The sequence below is a fragment of the Salmo salar genome, chromosome 14 (genome assembly GCF_965601325.2).
Source record: "Salmo salar chromosome 14, fSalSal1, whole genome shotgun sequence".
Classification (NCBI taxonomy): Eukaryota; Metazoa; Chordata; class Actinopteri; order Salmoniformes; family Salmonidae; genus Salmo; species Salmo salar.
The window spans coordinates 26,714,686-26,733,596 of record NC_138304.1 but is presented as its reverse complement, the minus strand read 5'-3'; the positions used below and the strand labels follow the sequence as shown (position 1 = coordinate 26,733,596).

General features: G+C 42.8%; 1 protein-coding gene across 1 annotated transcript in view; it reads left to right on the top strand.

The window, feature by feature from the left end:
• The window catches only part of LOC106569249 (XK-related protein 4), a 72,191-nt gene that overhangs the window by 38,285 nt on the left and 14,995 nt on the right, over window positions 1–18,911 (top strand). Inside the window, exon 2 of the mRNA XM_045694106.2 lies at window positions 14,760–14,959. Within this exon, the coding sequence (XP_045550062.1) occupies window positions 14,760–14,959 (200 nt within the window). The remainder of the gene's footprint in view (window positions 1–14,759; window positions 14,960–18,911) is intronic.

Sequence of the window (18,911 nt, the reverse complement as noted above, 5' to 3'; positions counted from 1 at the left end):
AGGTTGCACCAAAAGATCTCAATACCCCAGCTATTTGTCATAGAGCCAATACCACAGTTACAAATTTGGGCCATCTGTTACATTGCTTTAGTGACAAATTGCCCTCTGGTCTTAGGAATCATTGCTTGCACAGCAAAAAAAAAGTGTTTTTCAGGGAGGCCTGTTTGCCATAAATGCTTTGGAAACTAATGGAAACTGTGGGTGTCTATGCGTAACCCTGTGTACTGTACCTACTATAATGTGATGTTATACTTAATGGCTGTACAGTACAGGACCATAGGCATTATACACCTCTATTTGCTAGCCTCAGTATAGATTCCATCTCTGCATGAATTTCAACTGGGAATCTTTGCTTATCTTCACCGATCTTCTAATCTTTACTGCCGATAAAATGGTCTCAAATCTACTCCGCTATAACCAAGAAAATATGAACAAGACCAAACGGCCACACGAGAGAGAGGGGGAACATCTTTGGCACCTTGAGGGTGAATTTCAGAGGAACCACGGGAGAGAGGGGCTTACGGCTGCTGGACATGCCTGGATGTCACTACTGGCTGAATGTAATCTTCTAGGTTACTCATGTGTGCACTGCTCTGGGTGCATATGCCATGTGCACGCTGCACCTCACACACTCAGCCATTTTGTTTCAGGGATTTTAATTGGGATGATAACATGGAGGGAGAGGAGAGGGTATTGGAGGGAAATTTGCAGGTGTAAGAGTACAGTATCTGTACAGTCTGGTAATGTGGCCCATACAGTATGCCGATTGTGCTGAAGCACCCATAGTCCACACTCAGCACTATGAGCAGTCTGACCTGAGGGGACAGGCTCTCCATGTGCCTAATGAGGGACACATTAACTGGAAAGGAGGATGCCTTGTACAGCAGTGTGTGTGCGTGCGTGTGTGCCTGTGTTGACTCAATGTGTCCAGGAGTCAAAGCACTGACAGCAGAGCCCCTTTATGCCGGCTGATTCTCAGGCTAGGAGGGGCTGTGCTAGGCTAGGTTAGGCTAGGCTTCTATCTGCCTCACTGGAGTGTCACAGTTACATGCCGCTCTCTCTGAATAGGGCTCAGTGTAGACTGAAGTTTATGCGCTGTGACATAGCAGTGATAGCATCTGTGGGTCCTGGCATGCAGAGCAGTCTGACAGAGGCCCAGACAGCCCAGCCAGCTCTCTGACTGACAACATGGCTCTCTGTGGCTTCATAGTTACTGCCTCATCCTTCTTGTCGTCCTCCTCCTCTTCCTCGTCCTCCTGAACACATTCTGCGATGGCTGTCCTTCTGTTTATAGATAAGACACATTTGGACAAAACATGAAAACGGACAGACTATCGATCTGGAATACTAGTGGGAATAGTGTTGAGAACTGCAGGATTTATTTATCTTATATACATCCACTGATGAAGTGAATGAGATTTTAAATGACAGGATGGCATACAGTGCCACCAAGTGAACCCATTATTAGGTGATGAAAACAATTGAAGGTGACGTACTGTATTATTTTAATGGATTGCATTTAAAGACTGGAGTGACAAGCCATCTGGTTCCACCGTCCAGTTTATGCTTCAGGTACATCCTTAACATCAAGTGTGGCTGTCAATCACTCAAGGTTTTCTCTGTGACATTCTACCTCCAGACCGTCAATGGCTATAAGCCTGGAACCTATGTGTCTGCTGTGACTGGTAAATGCAAGAAATATGGCCGTGTCAAGAATTTAGTGCACAGTAATATCCCGGCGAGAGTTTTATTTATGGTGGTGAATCCCATTGACCTTCTTCATTGGGCATCATGCAGAAAAAGTGGTCCTTTGATAATTGCTGAATAACAAGGTTCAATTGATTGGGTTCCTCTTGGCAGCGGCATAGGAGGCATTCATCATGTATGGGAAGGAGGCAGGACTGTACTGGGCTGAGCTGCAGGCTGGGGATTCGCTGGCTCCGGCTCCATGAGGCATTGATTGAGCCATGAGGGACACACACACACACACACACACACACAGAGAGAGAGACAGACCTTAAAGATATAATCCTTAATTCAAACAATAACAACGTATTGCTAGAGAAATGTAACCACTCTCAAATTCAGAGACAGAGCTATGGATGCAATGACTGACCATCCATTGTATCAAATCGTTTTAAACATGTTTTGAGTTTATCCACTGTTTGTTTATGTTCATGTTGTTTACAAACGTTGGAGTAAAACAAATGTATATTTTGGGTTTTGATGGGGTACGACAGTTGAACTAAGCTTATTAGGCATTTATAAGTTATATTCTTCAAGAATCAACCAAAAATGGATGTAGAACCTAAGGACTTTAGCTTTAAAGGATCAGTAGTATTAGAGGTGCAGTATTTCTGTGTTGTGATATCACCCTGGTCTTCTAATTGACTGCAGCGAGCACGGTTGTAGTGTGCAGTGTGTCTCGTTGTAGTGTGTCTCTCTCTGATGTTCTCTGATTGACAATGAGAAGCAGGAAAAGGCAGTAATTAGCAGACTTAGTTGGTCAACAGTGGTGTGGCAGAGAAGCTTTGATTTACTGTGAGAGATGGAAATTCCCTCCACACTTCTCCTCCTGGCTGTATCGAAATCCTCATGAATACGACGGTAGAGGTAAAGTGGTTGCTGTGGTTACCAATCAAAATGGCATTCAGATCAATAGGGAAATAGTCCTTGCAAACCATTTGACTCAAGCCCATGTTGGTAATTATGATGAGTGTTTGCTGTCTCCTCTGCGTTACCCCGAGGGTCCTGAGTGGATGCATGAAATCGTGCCACTATACAGTATAATTCACTATAGAAACACAGACCTCTAGAGAGGATTGCATACATGCAGCTGATGGTGATGGTGGTGCTTAGCAACGGAGGGAGCGCTTAAAGATCAGGTGTGATCCGGCACTGCAGCCTCAGCCTGTGACTGCGTCCCAAATGGAACCATAGTCCCTTCATAGTGCACTACTTTGGACATGGGCCCATAGGGCTCTGGTCAAAAGTACTGCACTATATAGCAAATAGGGTGCCATTTGGGACATTGCCTGTTCTGTTCCTTTCTTCCATGGTGTTTCTGTCTCCCAGGGCTTGTAGCCTGTCTCTGCCAGTCAACCTCAGAGCCTGGCTCTTTCCACCTGAGTCTCCCCCATAAAAGCAAAGGCTTGTTCCACTGACCAGTTACCATTCTCCAGCAACCATTAGCAGGTCAAGTGCTCTCCAACTGTGAAAGATTAGTGTCACTCAATACTTGAGACTGTCTGAACTAGATATTTGACTATATAGTGCTGTATAGATGGGATCACCAGTTGAAATGTCTGAGTGGCTTGATTTCTCACACACACACACACACACACACACACACACACACACACACACACACACACACACACACACACACACAGAGACAGTATAAAGTTTTAAAAGATAGTCTGGTCTGGTGATTGACAGGACCCAGAGCTTGGGGAATAGATGAGGCTTTGGCAGCAGAGAGATATATTGGTGGGGAGAAAGTGTGCGCGCCTGTGTGTGTTTCTGGAGCTGTCAGTAGGAGTGGGAGTGTGTATGTGCGGGGGAACGGGGGTGATAACCACACTGGGCCACTGATGGCTGGGGAGGGATGGAGTAAAATTAGACAGTGATGAAGGGGACGAGGCTGGACCCTACAGTATGATACCAGAACCAGTGAGACATAAAGGATAGAGCCATCGGGAGAACAGCTCTGTCACACAGAGAGAGAACAGAATAGCCACCGCCACCGGCCCCAGAACCCACAGAGAAACAGCAAACAGAACAGAGCCAGAGGCCCAGGCCAGCAGCATGAGAAGTAACAAACAGGACGAACTAACCTGGGTCGTGTTCATTAGAACAGAACCAGAGGCCCAGGCCAGCAGCATGAGAAGTAACAAACAGGACGAACTAACCTGGGTTGTGTTCATTAGAACAGAGGCCCAGGCCAGCAGCATGAGAAGTAACAAACAGGACAAACTAACCTGGGTCGTGTTCATTAGAACAGAGCCAGAGGTCCAGGCCAGCAGCATGAGAAGTAACAAACAGGACGAACTAACCTGGGTCGTGTTCATTAGAACAGAGCCAGAGGCCCAGGCCAGCAGCATGAGAAGTAACAAACAGGACGAACTAATCTGGGTCGTGTTCATTAGAACAGAGCCAGAGGCCCAGGCCAGCAGCATGAAAAGTAACAAACAGGACGCACCAATCTTGGGTCGTGGTCATTAGGCACGAGACAGCAGGAAACCTTTTGAAAATGAAGATGTTAGACAAGTTCAAGTAGCTCCTTCTCGGTTTAGAAATGTTTCATTCTGTGTGTGCCTAATGAGCACGATCATGGTTATTAAAAGCCGATGAGAGACATGGAACGACTAGACAAGTATTTGATTAAGCATTTGTGCTGTTATGTTTGAGAATTGTGTATGTGTTTTATGACATTGTTTAGTTTGTTTCAAGGAGTGACAGAAACATTGAACAGACAATAACTTGATTGTTTTGTATTGTGTCACAGCAATGAATCATATCTAAGACATATATACACTGCTCAAAAAAATAAAGGGAACACTTAAACAACACAATGTAACTCCAAGTCAATCACACTTCTGTGAAATCAAACTGTCCACTTAGGAAGCAACACTGATTGACAATAAATGTCACATGCTGTTGTGCAAATGGAATAGACAACAGGTGGAAATTATAGGCAATTAGCAAGACACCCCCAATAAAGGAGTGGTTCTGCAGGTGGGGACCACAGACCACTTCTCCAGAGCATGGAGGCGCTACCAGGAGACAGGCCAGTACATCAGGAGACGTGGAGGAGGCCGTAGGAGGGCAACAACCCAGCAGCAGGACCGCTACCTCCGCCTTTGTGCAAGGAGGAGCAGGAGGAGCACTGCCAGAGCCCTGCAAAATGACCTCCAGCAGGCCACAAATGTGCATGTGTCTGCTCAAACGGTCAGAAATAGACTCCATGAGGGTGGTATGAGGGCCCGACGTCCACAGGTGGGGGTTGTGCTTACAGCCCAACACCGTGCAGGACATTTGGCATTTGCCAGAGAACACTAAGATTGGCAAATTCGCCACTGGCACCCTGTGCTCTTCACAGATGAAGCAGGTTCACTCTGAGCACATGTGACAGATGTGACAGAGTCTGGAGACGCCGTGGAGAACGTTCTGCTGCCTGCAACATCCTCCAGCATGACCGGTTTGGTGGTGGGTCAGTCATGGTGTGGGGTGGCATTTCTTTGGGGGGCTGCACAGCCCTCCATGTGCTCGAAAGAGGTAGCCTGACTGCCATTAGGTACCGAGATGAGATCCTCAGATCCCTTGTGAGACCATATGCTGGTGCGGTTGGCCCTGGGTTGCTCCTAATGCAAGACAATGCTAGACCTCATGTGGCTGGAGTGTGTCAGCAGTTCCTGCAAGAGGAAGGCATTGATGCTATGGACTGGCCCGCCCGTTCCCCAGAGCTGAATCCAATTGAGCACATCTGGGACATCATGTCTCGCTCCATCCACCAACGCCACGTTGCACCACAGACTGTCTAGGAGTTGGCGGATGCTTTAGTCCAGGTCTGGGAGGAGATCCCTCAGGAGACCATCCGCCACCTCATCAGGAGCATGCCCAGGCGTTCTAGGGAGGTCATACAGGCACGTGGAGGCAACACACACTACTGAGCCTCATTTTGACTTGTTTTAAGGACATTACATCAAAGTTGGATCAGCCTGTAGTGTGTTTTTCCACTTTAATTTTGAGTGTGACTCCAAATCCAGACCTCCATGGGTTGATAAATTGGGTTTCCATTGATTATTTTTGTGTGATTTTGATGTCAGCACTTTCAACTATGTAAAGATCTAGGATGTGTTATTTTAGTGTTCCCTTTATTTTTTTGAGCAGTATATATATATATATATATATATATATATATATATATATATATATATATATATATATATATATATAATCTAGAAATGAATCAAACAAATAACTCCCTCTTTTGCAGTGAGTGGGAGTATACTTTACAATACTCTTCATTGGCCAGTCTTAAAAGAAGCTGGAGAGATTGATCCTTAAGAGGAGCAAACAGACGTTTTTAGGAGAGTCTTAGGAATCCCTACTGATTTGAAATACGGTGATCAAAGGTCTGAGCTGGGAGAGCTATCAGAGCTCGGTGTCCACTGATCCTGTGAGTAGGCATGCATGGCCTGTGAGGATGCTTCCCTGTCCTGCATGCCTCACACAGTCAGTCAGTCACACAGCCCTGTGTGGAGCCTGTCATCATCACGTTTCTCCGTCTGGTGCTATTTGGACAATGTCAGTGTTTCTTAGCTCAGCCCTCAAACATAGACGCAGGCCTGCTTTGTGTGTATTGTATTATGGGTGTCTACTCAGGCAGGCGTGTTGTGTGTACACTGTACAGTAAGCTATGGGCCCATCCACAGGCATTGTTGCTCTATGCACGTCTCTTGAGCCACTCTTCAGACTGGCATTGGCTGAGTGGTAGAAATAATCCCATTTCAGGGAAGGATGCACAACAACATTTGGCTAATCCCATTTAGAATGGCGACTATCACCACACCATGCAAAGCCCCGGCTCTCCGCTGCAGTAATAACATCATCCAGAGGCCAGTTACCCATCCAGTTATCCAGCCACAACCAGCGTTTCACACACTGGGGGGGCTTGGTGCTGGGGATGATATGAAGTGAGTAGTTACTATGAGCGGGATATGTTTTCGAAGGAAATAGCAAACAAATGGTCCTAATTCAGTACTGCAGTACTATTTGCTTCTATGGTGTTGCACAGTATTTCATCATGGTAGTGTCCTGGATCAACCTGGAAGATTAGCTTTGTTTTTCCATCAAGAGAACATGTGAGCAGTAATCTGTTGAGATGATCTCTAGATTGACAATGTGGTGGAGCAGTGAGTGAGGAGGGCTAGTGTCCGTTCTGTCTTCATGGCAGTGTTAAAGGGATGGGGTGGAGTGCATCATTATGCTGTTCAGGGCCTGGAGCCCATTCATTGAGAAGGTCAGGCAGGAAGATCCCACTGAGACTCCCCAGTGCAGACCTGGACCTTGACTAGCACACACACCAGTAATAGTATTCCTGTTTTGATTGATAAATCATGAATAGGTCATTGGATCATTGACAGGGCAGGAGGAAATATTCTTGTAGTTTGCACAATATTTTACCACTATCGTAATCATGCATGTATGTAGATTTTGTAGAGCTTCCATGCCAGACATTGTTATACTAAAGTGTAATGTATCAGCAGAGGACTAATAAACAGCTAATCATTTCAATTAATCTATATCATAGGCTCCTATTTCAAATTCCCTCATCCTATCGTCTCTTTCTTTAAGTCTAATGAGTTATTCATTACCATAACAGAAACTGCTTCGTTTGACCCAAAGATACTATTCAGTAAATTGCTCAGTAAAAAAATAATCTATATTTCCGTGCAAGATTCGACTCATCTAAAAATAGGTCAGGATTCCAAATAATTTACATTTATCCTGGCACTTCTAGAACACACTTAATGCAAATTAGAGGCATAAATGCAAGAGTAATGGAGGGTTGTAATAATTCTGTATGACACAGAGGTTCTCTTCTCCATACATATCTGTAATAAGAACGTTTGTGGAAGAAGCTATTTTGTTATTCTATAAATGTCACGACTTCCGCCGAAGTCGGCCTCTCTCCTTGTTCGGGCGACGTTCGGGGGTCGACGTCACCGGCTTTCTAGCCATCGCCGCTCCATTTTTCATGTATCCGTTTGTTTTGTCTTGTTCCCTGCACACCTGGTTTTCTTTCCCCAATCAATTCATATGTATTTATTCCTCTTGTCATTTCTTTGGGTAGGATTGTTTGTGTTACGTGTATTTTGATATTGTGGATATTGTTACGCGCATTACTATTTGTCTATGTTCCGTGTTTTGGGCACATTTTATGTTATTTTTGTGCTGTCATTTTGACCGGAATTAAAAGTGCGCTCTGCTCTCCTGCACCTGACTTCACCTCCGATACACACTCCTAACAATAAAACATTTGCCGAAAGGACAAAGGAAGTTCGATGCTTGGCTTGTACCTAAAGCAGTGGTTGGACCACTTGTATTATAGGTTATTTATAACGCAACAGTATATCTTTAGATGATGCTCCAATTAGAGAGTACCCAAAGCAAGTACTGATTCCATCGTCATCATTTTACTGTCCTTACTGTACTACTTACTGTAGTACAGGCCAGGGGTTATGATGAGTGGCTTCCTAAAGGGAGAAGCACACAGTTCTTGACGGGAAAAGTCCTCCTTCCTCATTATCAAATCAATGGAGGAAATGAACTAGCATGATGTCACTAAGAGGAGTGATGCATTTTCTCAGATTCAGAAGATGTTTCGCCTTAACACAATGAGAAAGACAAAAGAGCACAGAATATGCGTATGTCTGGGTTTTAAGATAACTCATCATGGGTTCGCTTGGTGGAGATATTTCTCATGAGTTTAGATATTATAAAAGACTGTTGTTTTGAGGAATGATGTGATGCTCAGTTGTGAAACATAATCCTTTAATTTACATCATTGTAGTTAGAATACCTCATGGTAGGCCTCCCGAGTGGTGCAGTGGTCTAAGGCACTGCATCGCAGTGATTTACATTTTAGTTATTTAGCAGACGCTCTTATCCAGAGCGACTTACAGTAGTGAATGCATACATTTCATTTCATGCATTTTTTTTTTGTACTGGCCCCCCATGGGAATCGAACCCACAACCCTGGCGTTGCACACATCATGCTGGCGTTGCAAACACCATGCTCTACCAACTGAGCCACAGGGAAGCTATTTAGTTATTATCCTTGTGGTGATAGAGGCGTTACTACAGACCTGGGTTCATTCCCAGGCTGTGCTACAACCAGCCATGGCTGGGAGTCCCATAGGACGGCGCACAATTAGCCCAGCGTCGTCCGGGTTAGGGGAGGGTTTGGCCTGTGGGGCTTTACTTGGCTCATCGTGCTCTAGCAACTCCTTGTGGCGGGCCGGGTGCCTGCGGGCTGACACCGGTCGCCAGTTGAACAGTGTTTCCTTCAACACATTGGTGTGGCTGGATTCCGGGTTAAGTTTGTGGGTATTAAGGAGTGTGGTTAGGCGGGTCATGTTTCAGGGGACGCATGACTTAACCTTTGCTTCTCCCGAGCCTGTTGGGGAGTTTCAGCAATGAGATAAGATCGAAAGTTTGGGAGAAAAAGGGGGTAAAAAAATATATACAGTACCAGTCAAAGGTTTGGACACACCTACTCATTCCAGGGTGTTTTTTTATTTGTACTATTTTCTATATTTTCGAATAATAGTGAAGACATCAAAACTATGAAATAACACACATTTAATCATGTCGTAACCAAAAAATTATATTCAAAGTAGCCACCCTTTGCCTTGGTGACAGCTTTGCACACTCTTGGCATTCTCTCAACGAGCTTCATGAGGTAGTCACCTGGAATGCATTTCCATTAACAGGTGTGCCTTTTTAAAAGTTAATTTGTAGAATTTATTTTCTTCTTAATGCGTTTGAGCCAATCAGTTGTGTTGTGACAAGGTAGGGTTGGTATACAGAAGATAGCCCTATTTGGTAAAAGACCAAGTCCATATTTTGGAAAGAACAGCTAAAATAAGCAAAGTGAAACAACAGTCCATCATTACTTTAAGACATGAAGGTCAGTCAATTTGGAAAATTTCAAGAACATTGAAAGTTTCTTCAAGTGCAATCACTAGCCTCAGTAATTGCAGCCTAAATAAATGCTTCAGAGTTCAAGTAACAGACACATCTCAACATCAACTGTTTAGATGAGACTGCGTGAATCAGGCCTTCATGATCAAATTGCTGCAAAGAAACCACTACTAAATGACACCAATAATAAGAAGAGACTTGTTTGGGCCAAGAAACATGAGCAATGTATATTAGACTGGTAGAAATCTGTCCTTTGGTCTGATGAGTCCAAATGTGATATTTTTGGTTCCAACTGCCATGTTTTTGTGAGACACAGAGTAGGTGAACGGATGATCTCTGCATGTGTGCTTCCCACCGTGAAGCATGGAGGAGGAGGTGTGATGGTGTGGGGGTGCTTTGCTGGTGACATTGTCAGTGATCTATTTAGAATTCAAGGCACACTTAACCAACATCACTACCACAGCATTCTGCAGCTATACGCCATCCCATCTGGTTTGCGCTTAGTGGGACTATAATTTGTTTTTCAACAGGACAATGACCCAACACACCTCCAGGCTGTGTAAGGGCTATTTGACCAAGAAGGAGAGTGATGGAGTGCTGCATCAGTTGACCTGGTCTCCACAATCACCCGACCTCAATCCAATTGAGATGGTTTTGGATGATTTGGACCACAGAGTGAAGAAAAAGCAGCCAACAAGTGCTCAGCATATGTGTGAACTCCTTCAAGACTGTTGGAAAGACATTCCAGGTGAAGCTGGTTGAGAGAATGCCAAGAGTGTGCAAAGCTGTCATCAAGGCAAAGTGTGGCTACTTTGAAGATTCTAGAATATTAAATAAATGTTGATTTGTTTAACACTTTTTTGGTTACTACATGATTTCATATGTGTTATTTCATAGTCTTCACTATTATTCTACAATATAGAAAAACCCTTAAATGAGTAGGTGTGGCCAAACTTTTGACTGGTAATGTGTGTGTGTGTGTGTGTGTGTATATATATATATATATATAACAAATACAAAGAATACCTCATGATAAGCTGTAGACCATACTATTTACAGAGAGAGATTTCATCTATATTTTTCGTAGCTGTCTATTTACCACAGACTGATGCTGGCACTAAGACCACACTCAACGAGCTGTATAGAGCCATAAGCAAACTAGAAAATGTTCATCTAGACGCGATTCCTCTAGTGTTCAGTGATTTTAATGTCTTATCTAATTTCAACCAGCATGTCACCTGTGCACCTAGAGGCGAAAAAACTCTAGATCACCTTTACGTCACACAGAAATGCGTACAAAGCTCTCCCTCGCCCTCCATATGTCAAATCTGACCATAACTCTATCCTCCTGATTCCTGCTTACAAGCAAAGCTCAAGCAGGAAGTACCATTATCATGGCTAATATGGAAGTGGTATATAGCCAAGTTACCATTACTGATTGTGTATTTATTATTACTTTTATTATGTGTTATTACTTTTGTATTATTTCTCTATTTTCCTTCTCTCTGCATTGTTGGGAAGGGCCTGTAAGTAAGAATTTCACTGTGTCTGCACCTGTTGTTTACAAAGCATGTGACAAATAACATTTGATTTGATTGTACAAACATCAAAATAAAATAATTCGCGCCAAAAACCATACTTGGGAATATTTTGACTTAGTACTACAACCGTTAAAAACAAAGATTTATGGTAGCTGAAGACTGAGACGAAGCATTTGGGTTTGAAGTGCATTCATGTCATAATACCGGGGATGGTTGAGCTAACGTAGGCTAATGCGATTAGCATGAGGTTGTAAGTAACAAGAAAATTTCCCAAGACATAGACATATCTGATATTGGCAGAAAGCTTAAATTCTTGTTAATCTAACTGCACTCTCCAATTTACATTATTTTTAATTTATTTTTAATTTTTATTTATTTATCCATTATTTTACCAGGTAAGTTGACTGAGAACACGTTCTCCTTTGCAGCAACGACCTGGGGGAATAGTTACAGGGGAGAGGAGGGGGATGAATGAGCCAATTGGAAACTAGGGATGATAGTAGCTATTACAGTGAAAGAATACCATGCTATTGTTTGAGGAGGGTGCACAATTTTGAACATAAAAAGTTATTAATAAACAAATTAGGCATATTTGGGCAGTCTTGATACAAAACTTTGAACAGAAATGCAATGGTTCATTGGATCAGTCTAAAACTTTGCACATACACTGCTGCCATATAGTGGCCAACATTTATATTGCACCTGGGCTGGAATAATACATTATGGTCTTTCTCTTGCATTTCAAAGATGATGGTACAAAAAAATACTAAAGAACGGTAGGTTTTTTCTTTGTATTATCTTTTACCAGTTCTATTGTGTTATATTCTCCTACATTCCTTTCACATTTCCGCAAACTTCAAAGTATTTCCTTTTAAATGGTACCAAGAATATGCATATCCTTGCTTCAGGGCCTGAGCTACAGGCAATTAGATTTTAGTATGTCATTTCAGGCGAAAATTGAAAAAAAGGGGCGGATCCTATTAGTTTACCTCTGTTGCCTGTGAGCGTGAGTATGTTGGCTGTGTGCCTAGGTGGGTCAGGGGGATAATGTGTCTGTGTGAGGACCCCAGACACACCCTGGGAATGGGGCATCTGGCACCGCGGGGCAGGACTGGTGCTGGGACAGGGCTGGCAGGGTCGTATACATTAGGGCACAGCATAGCAATTTTAAAAAAAGCGTTCATCAATTGAAAACAGAAAACAAGCGCTTCTTATTGTACAAGTTTAGGAAGTTGCTCCCTGTTCCAGTCCTTTTCTTTCTTCGTTTGGGGCCAAATTACTACAACTCAGGGGCCAGTAGGCAGGGCCTCTGTTGGAGTCAAATTCAGGGCTCCTCAGTAGCTGCGTCCTGGAAAAACAGGAGTTGGATCAGTCGGTGTATCAATTCACAGTCTGGCTACGTTTCATTAGGGCCATATTCAGTCATTAGACCTTTAGCAATGACCGTAACCCAAGTCAGAATTTCATAAGCATCCTGTCTACTGTGTTCTGTTTTAAAGCAGAAATGTGATTCTTAGAAACCTCTGAAGTGTAGTTACCCTAATAATCACTAGCTAACCCTGGAGACTTGAAGGCCCACACAGAATCATATAAAGTTTAAGTCTTCTTAAGAAACCTTTAATTCATATCACTTAAATGTGCAACACTGACTGTTTAGATGTAGTAGTATTTCTGCTAGGGAAATATAAATGTGCAACACTGACTGTTCAGATGTAGTAGTATTTCTGCTAGGGAAATATAAACGTGCAACACTGACTGTTCAGATGTAGTAGTATTTCTGCTATATAAATGTGATAAATGTGGTACAATCGCAGATGAGATGTTGTGATAAGTACAAATGTATAAACAAAATCTAAGTGTTCAATCTCAGTCCTTTCAAAATATGAGGCACTGACGGAAAGTATTAACAGTCAAAGCTTACACCTACACGAAGTTTGAAAGCAGCAGTTTGCGAAAACATCCAACTGCAGTTCTATAATTTCCACATGAACTTTACAGATGCGGCACTTGTATGTGGTTATTTGTGACAAAATTAGTTTAATCAGTGCTCTTAATGTAGAGAGCTACAAAAATTATAGGGGCACCAAAACACAGACACTAATTGGTCACCATGTCGGCCTCCCCTGAACATGTTCTCAGGTAATGGAGTAGTAGAAGCAGAGTACAGTGCTGTACTCAAATAGCCCTGTGGTGAGCCGGTAGATTCTGGCCGGTTATGTTTGGACGGTTGCCCAGACTGCCAGTGGAGAATATTATTTGTGTGTGTGTGAGGATTTCATAGATTGGTGGAGCTGTAGTCAATAGCTAGCCTCATCTTAATTCTGCGCATGTCTCTCTCTGACAGTAAAAGTGTATGTTTGAGAAATAAGCTCTTTCAAGCCTTTATGTTTAAATGGTTAGATTAGCATTGTAAATATAGATGTAGTTAATTAGCTGGCAGTAGCAAGCAGCTTAAAAGTGATGTTCCATCCACTTGAAGCTTCTGAGTCCCAAATGGCACCATATTCCCTATAGTGCACTACTTTTGACCAGAGCCCTATGGGTAGTAGTGGGCTATAAATGGAATAGGGTGCCGTTTGGAACTTAGCCTAGAACAAGCAAGCTGATAGCTGTTTCTGCCAATGCTGAGGTTAACTAATCTTAAGTGCCACTTGAGACATTTTCACTGTGTAACAATTAAGTCCACTTTTAGAAAACAATTGGTCTTTATTTATTTAATCATTTGCAATGACAGGTTAAATGTACTTATAAAATGGGAGGTTCGAGCCCTGAATGCTGATTGGCTGATGCCACGGGTATGACAAAACATGTATTTTTACTGCTCTAATTACGTTGGTAGCCAGTTTATAATAATAATAAGGCACCTCGGGGGTTTGTGATATATGGCCAATATACCACGGCTAAGGACTTTGTCCAGTCACTCTGCTTTGCTTTGTGCCTAAGAACAGCTCTTAGCCATAGTATATTTGCCATACACAGTACCAAATCCCCCCGGGACTTAAATGTATCATAATCATTATTCTATCTACAATACCAAGCTGAAGTTATGTAACAATGACATCACTTTCTCTGTGTTTATTGTTTCTATCCACACTATGTCTGTATTCACAGAATCAACTGCCACAGCACTAAATAATTCACATCAAATTCATGTGCATCCTTAGGCATAGCTAACACACAGCATAACCCAACACAACATCAGAAACCCTCTTACCGCTGAATGCAGTCTGTTGGATAGGTGCTGTAAGACACAATTTTAGAAGTTCAACTTGGTGAAATTCCTTCTAGATAGGATTATAATATGAAAATGGATGAAAAACATTTGAGTGGCACATATAAACACAAATATGATATGACTCTCTATATACATGCATAACCAAAGGGGGTCATACTGTGGAGTCGAGGGGTGGCACATTAGCTGCTACGCCAATGGATCCAAACTTTTTGACAAGGTCACTAGGTGTCCTGTAATTTGACTTATGGATGTATTGTTTCCTTTTGTTCCAGGTATTTCCACGCCATCTACCTGGGCATCCGGAGCCGGCGCAGTGGGGACCATGACCGCTGGAGGTTCTACTGGAGGATGGTGTATGAGTTTGCTGACGTCAGCATGCTGCACCTCCTGGCCACCTTCCTGGAGAGCGCTCCTCAGCTGGTCCTGCAGCTCTGCATCATCATCCAGACCCACAAACTGCAGGCCGTCCAAGGTACTGGCTGGACCCACACCCTGTATTAACACTCTACCTTTCACCTCATCTATCTGCCACTATACACATACTGTAAACACACAGGCCATCCAATGTATTTCCTGAAACCACACTTTCACATACTCTCTCCATCCCCCACTATTCCCATTCGTTGTCTCTGTCTGTTGTAAATCAGTCACATTGCACTGTTAGGGTTTCCCAAGCTGGGGCACCACGGTTTAAAAGAACACCACCACCCAAGTGTTCTATTGTGGTCCAGGCCTGTGTGGAATACTTCTTTGTTAGTGTAAACAGAAGCACATCAATGTAAAGTCTGCTCTTAGAAATGCAGGCCTAATGTAATGTTAAGTACAGAAAGAGTGTGGTCCTCTCTCCGGGGCAATGAATCATGTTTAATTACACTGGCTGGGCTGGCACACACACACCTCGCAAGCCTCACGCTTGTATACGCACACACACACACACACACACACACACACACACACACACACACACACACACACACACACACACACACACACACACACACACACACACGCACACGCAAACGCACGCAGGGGGGGAAGAAGGCTGGCCACATTTAGGCCAGTGGAGGGCTTCCAGGTCTGCTGTGGGCTTGAACACTATCACAAGTCTTCCCCTTGTCCATCATCCCCACAACTCCACAGCCTTGCTTTGCTCTACCTTCTCCTCTGCTGTGCTGAGCCGCGGAAAGTAGAGTATTTGCCGCACTTTAGAGGCACTTATGCTCTTTCTGCTGTGCTAAAGAAGATTGGCCTCCTCTGACGTTAGCGACGGGGAGACGAGGGTTTGGAAAATCTGTGATGCGCTTGAGAGGGAGAAAAAACAATGGAGAGGATGCTGACGAGTCTGGGGATGTAGTCACTCAGTTGTATTTCCTCTTGTCAGTCTCCCTCCAGCCATCATTTCAAAACAATTCTATTCATACTGTGGGAGTTGCATAAGATTTACAAGTGGAAAATGCACATAATGCAAGATGTTAATCACTGTAGCTACTCTGAGTCTAGGAGCCTTGGGAGAAGAAGAGAGAGTGTATTTATAGGTTCCTCTTCTTCCATTTGATATTCACAGGCTGCTATAGTACAATGGGACAGAGAAATGTGGATGGATTGATGGGGAAAGTTAATTGCTCTGAAAATCCCATCCTCGGCTCACCAAGACTTGAGGACATTATGGCGGATTTATAGAGCACCTAAAACCCTCCCATGTGGCATCGCTGACCTTGGCTTGACCTAACCGTTTTAGTCCCCCATTCAGTTTAGCGCATTAACAATTTTCTATAAAAATACATGAAAATATGATTGTTCAATATCGGGATGGGTTTTGACGATGAACAAGTTGTGGGTATGTCTAGGCTTTGCCCCTTACTGGCCAATCAGAACGTGCTCCATGGCGAAATATGTGGTTGTTTCAAGTTGTGTAATTACGGTCTTTTATGTATTGTCTTGGAATCAACTTCAATTCCAATGTTAGTTTGTTAAATGACTTACAGAAATGAAGTAACAAAATGTACCTATCTTTGTTAAATATGTTAACATGAACCCATTTCAGTCCACAATGTTCTAAGTAATTGCATGGCTTCAATAGCATTCACACTGATATTGGGGCTAGGCCTACTGTAAATTACATCATGGCTGAGCGTGGACATGCCAAACATTGTCATTAAGCAAGATTCAATTAATTATTGATAAGGCGTAAAAAGAGGTGAATAATTCTAATCAAATTCTAAACAAAACAACAACTTGTTTTAATAGGCTATGTCACACTTACAGGCACCATCATTTCTCCATGTCAGCATATAATATTAAAACAACGCAGACTCTGGAGGGTTCCACGCACATCCGAAACGGGACCTGCTTGGCTAAAATAATGTGGGCCTGCCTACAATGCATAGATAAAAAGGGAATGTCAGCTCACTGTTTTTCTCCTCTCAAACTTAATATTTTAATAAAGCTTTGGTGATTTAAGATTTATTTCCAAGCGGTTTCAGGAGCCAAACCTGTTATCGACAGTCTTGACTACTTCGCAATTGCAATGGGCAGACAAAAACTTCTAAATACGAAGTATACAGGCACATTAGGTCACTCTTGTTCAGTGGTGGAAAAAGTACCCAATTGTCATACTTGAGTAAAAGTAAAGATACCTTAATAGAAAATGACTCAAGTATAAGTCACCCAGTACAATACTACTTCAGTAAAAGTCTACAAGTATTTGGTTTTAAATATACTTATTAAATAAACAAAGGTAAATGTAATTGCTAAAATATTCTTAAGTATCAAAAGTAAAAGTATGAATCATTTCAGATTCCTCATATTAAGCAAACCAGATGCCACAATTTGTGTTTTTAAAAAATGTATTTATGGATAGTCATGGGAACACTAACATTCAGACATAATTTGCAAACAAAGCATTTGTGTTTAGTGAGTCCACCATATCAGAGACAGAGATAACCAGGGATGTTCTCTTGATAAGTGTGTGAATTGGTGTAATGGGTCTGTGTGTAGCTGGTGTAGATGAGTCAGGCGCAGGACAGCAGATATGAGTAATGTACGCAATTTTACTCAACAATAATCACAATACACGTCAATAAATCCAAGGCCACAATTACAGACCGCAATACAATAAACAATCACTAACAAACAAACATGGGGGAACAGAGGGTTAAATAATGAACAAGTAATTGGGGGATTTAAACCAGGTGTGTAAGACAAGGACAAAACAAATGGAAAATGAAAGTGGATCGGCGATGGCTAGAAGGCCGGTGACGTCGACCGCCGAACGCCGCCCGAACAAGGAGAGGGACCGACTTCGGCGGAAGTCGTGACAATTCGACCAATTTCCTGTCCTGCTAAGCATTCAAAATGCAACGAGTACTTTTGTGTGTCAGGGAAAATGAATGGAATAAAAAGTACATTATTTTCTGTAGGAATGTAGTGAAGTTAAATTAAAAGTTGACAAAAATATCAATAATAAAGTACAGATAACCCGAAAAAACAACTTGAGTAAAAATACTTAAAAGTTCTACATAAGTACTTTACACCACTGATCTTGTTCCATGTGCAGTGTACATCACGCTTGGATAGGCTGCGTTTCCGCTGTCAAAATTCATGCCATAACCAACTGTGTTACCGCTAAAACCAGCTTTAGGTTGGTCTTAAATATCCCTGTCAGCGCTGCCTGAAATTAGCACTTTGGATCATGTTTTCAAGGACACACTTCAAATATTTCCACCCTGCCCATCTGAGCGCAAGCGAGCTCATGTAAGACAGGTAAATTGCCGAACCTGGCGTTATGGCTGGAAAATGCCAGTGCGCAAGTTTTTACATGACAAAATTGCAAACTAATGTGCGTTTGACACTAGTGCCGTCCTTAACGCCAGCCAGAAATAGAGCCCTCTATCTCTTCCTCTCTACCTCTCTCTCTCTTGCTCTCTCTCTCATATTCTCACTCACTCTCTCATTCATTCTCATTAGATTTCCCTACCACTTTCTCTCTCTAAGTGAAGTTGCCATAGCTACTGTGGTTTTAGCCCACACTAGCAGTGAGCCAGACCTCATCAGTCGTCAGCCTTTTTCCTCTCTTACACTCTGTCAGACTGACACACTTCCTTCCTGGGAAAAGGAATATTCTCCAGGAGGCCTATCTAACCAGCACCTGTAAGTGAACAATTATTCAGCTTGACTGTATTTCTTGCAGCACTTTTCCTGAATTATATCTACTTTGTCCTCACTGCAATCGTAAGTTCTATCCCAGGTGAAAAAATAAGTGGTATTCAGCAATCCCTCTCGGTCCAAAGTCAAGGGTACATCACTGTTGGTTACCTATTGCTTGAATATGCAACACATTTGACTTGGTGACTCTCATATTGGAAAAGAACAAGAGAAATTAGACATTAAAATCCTCCTCTTGCATCAACACACTGCGCTATCAC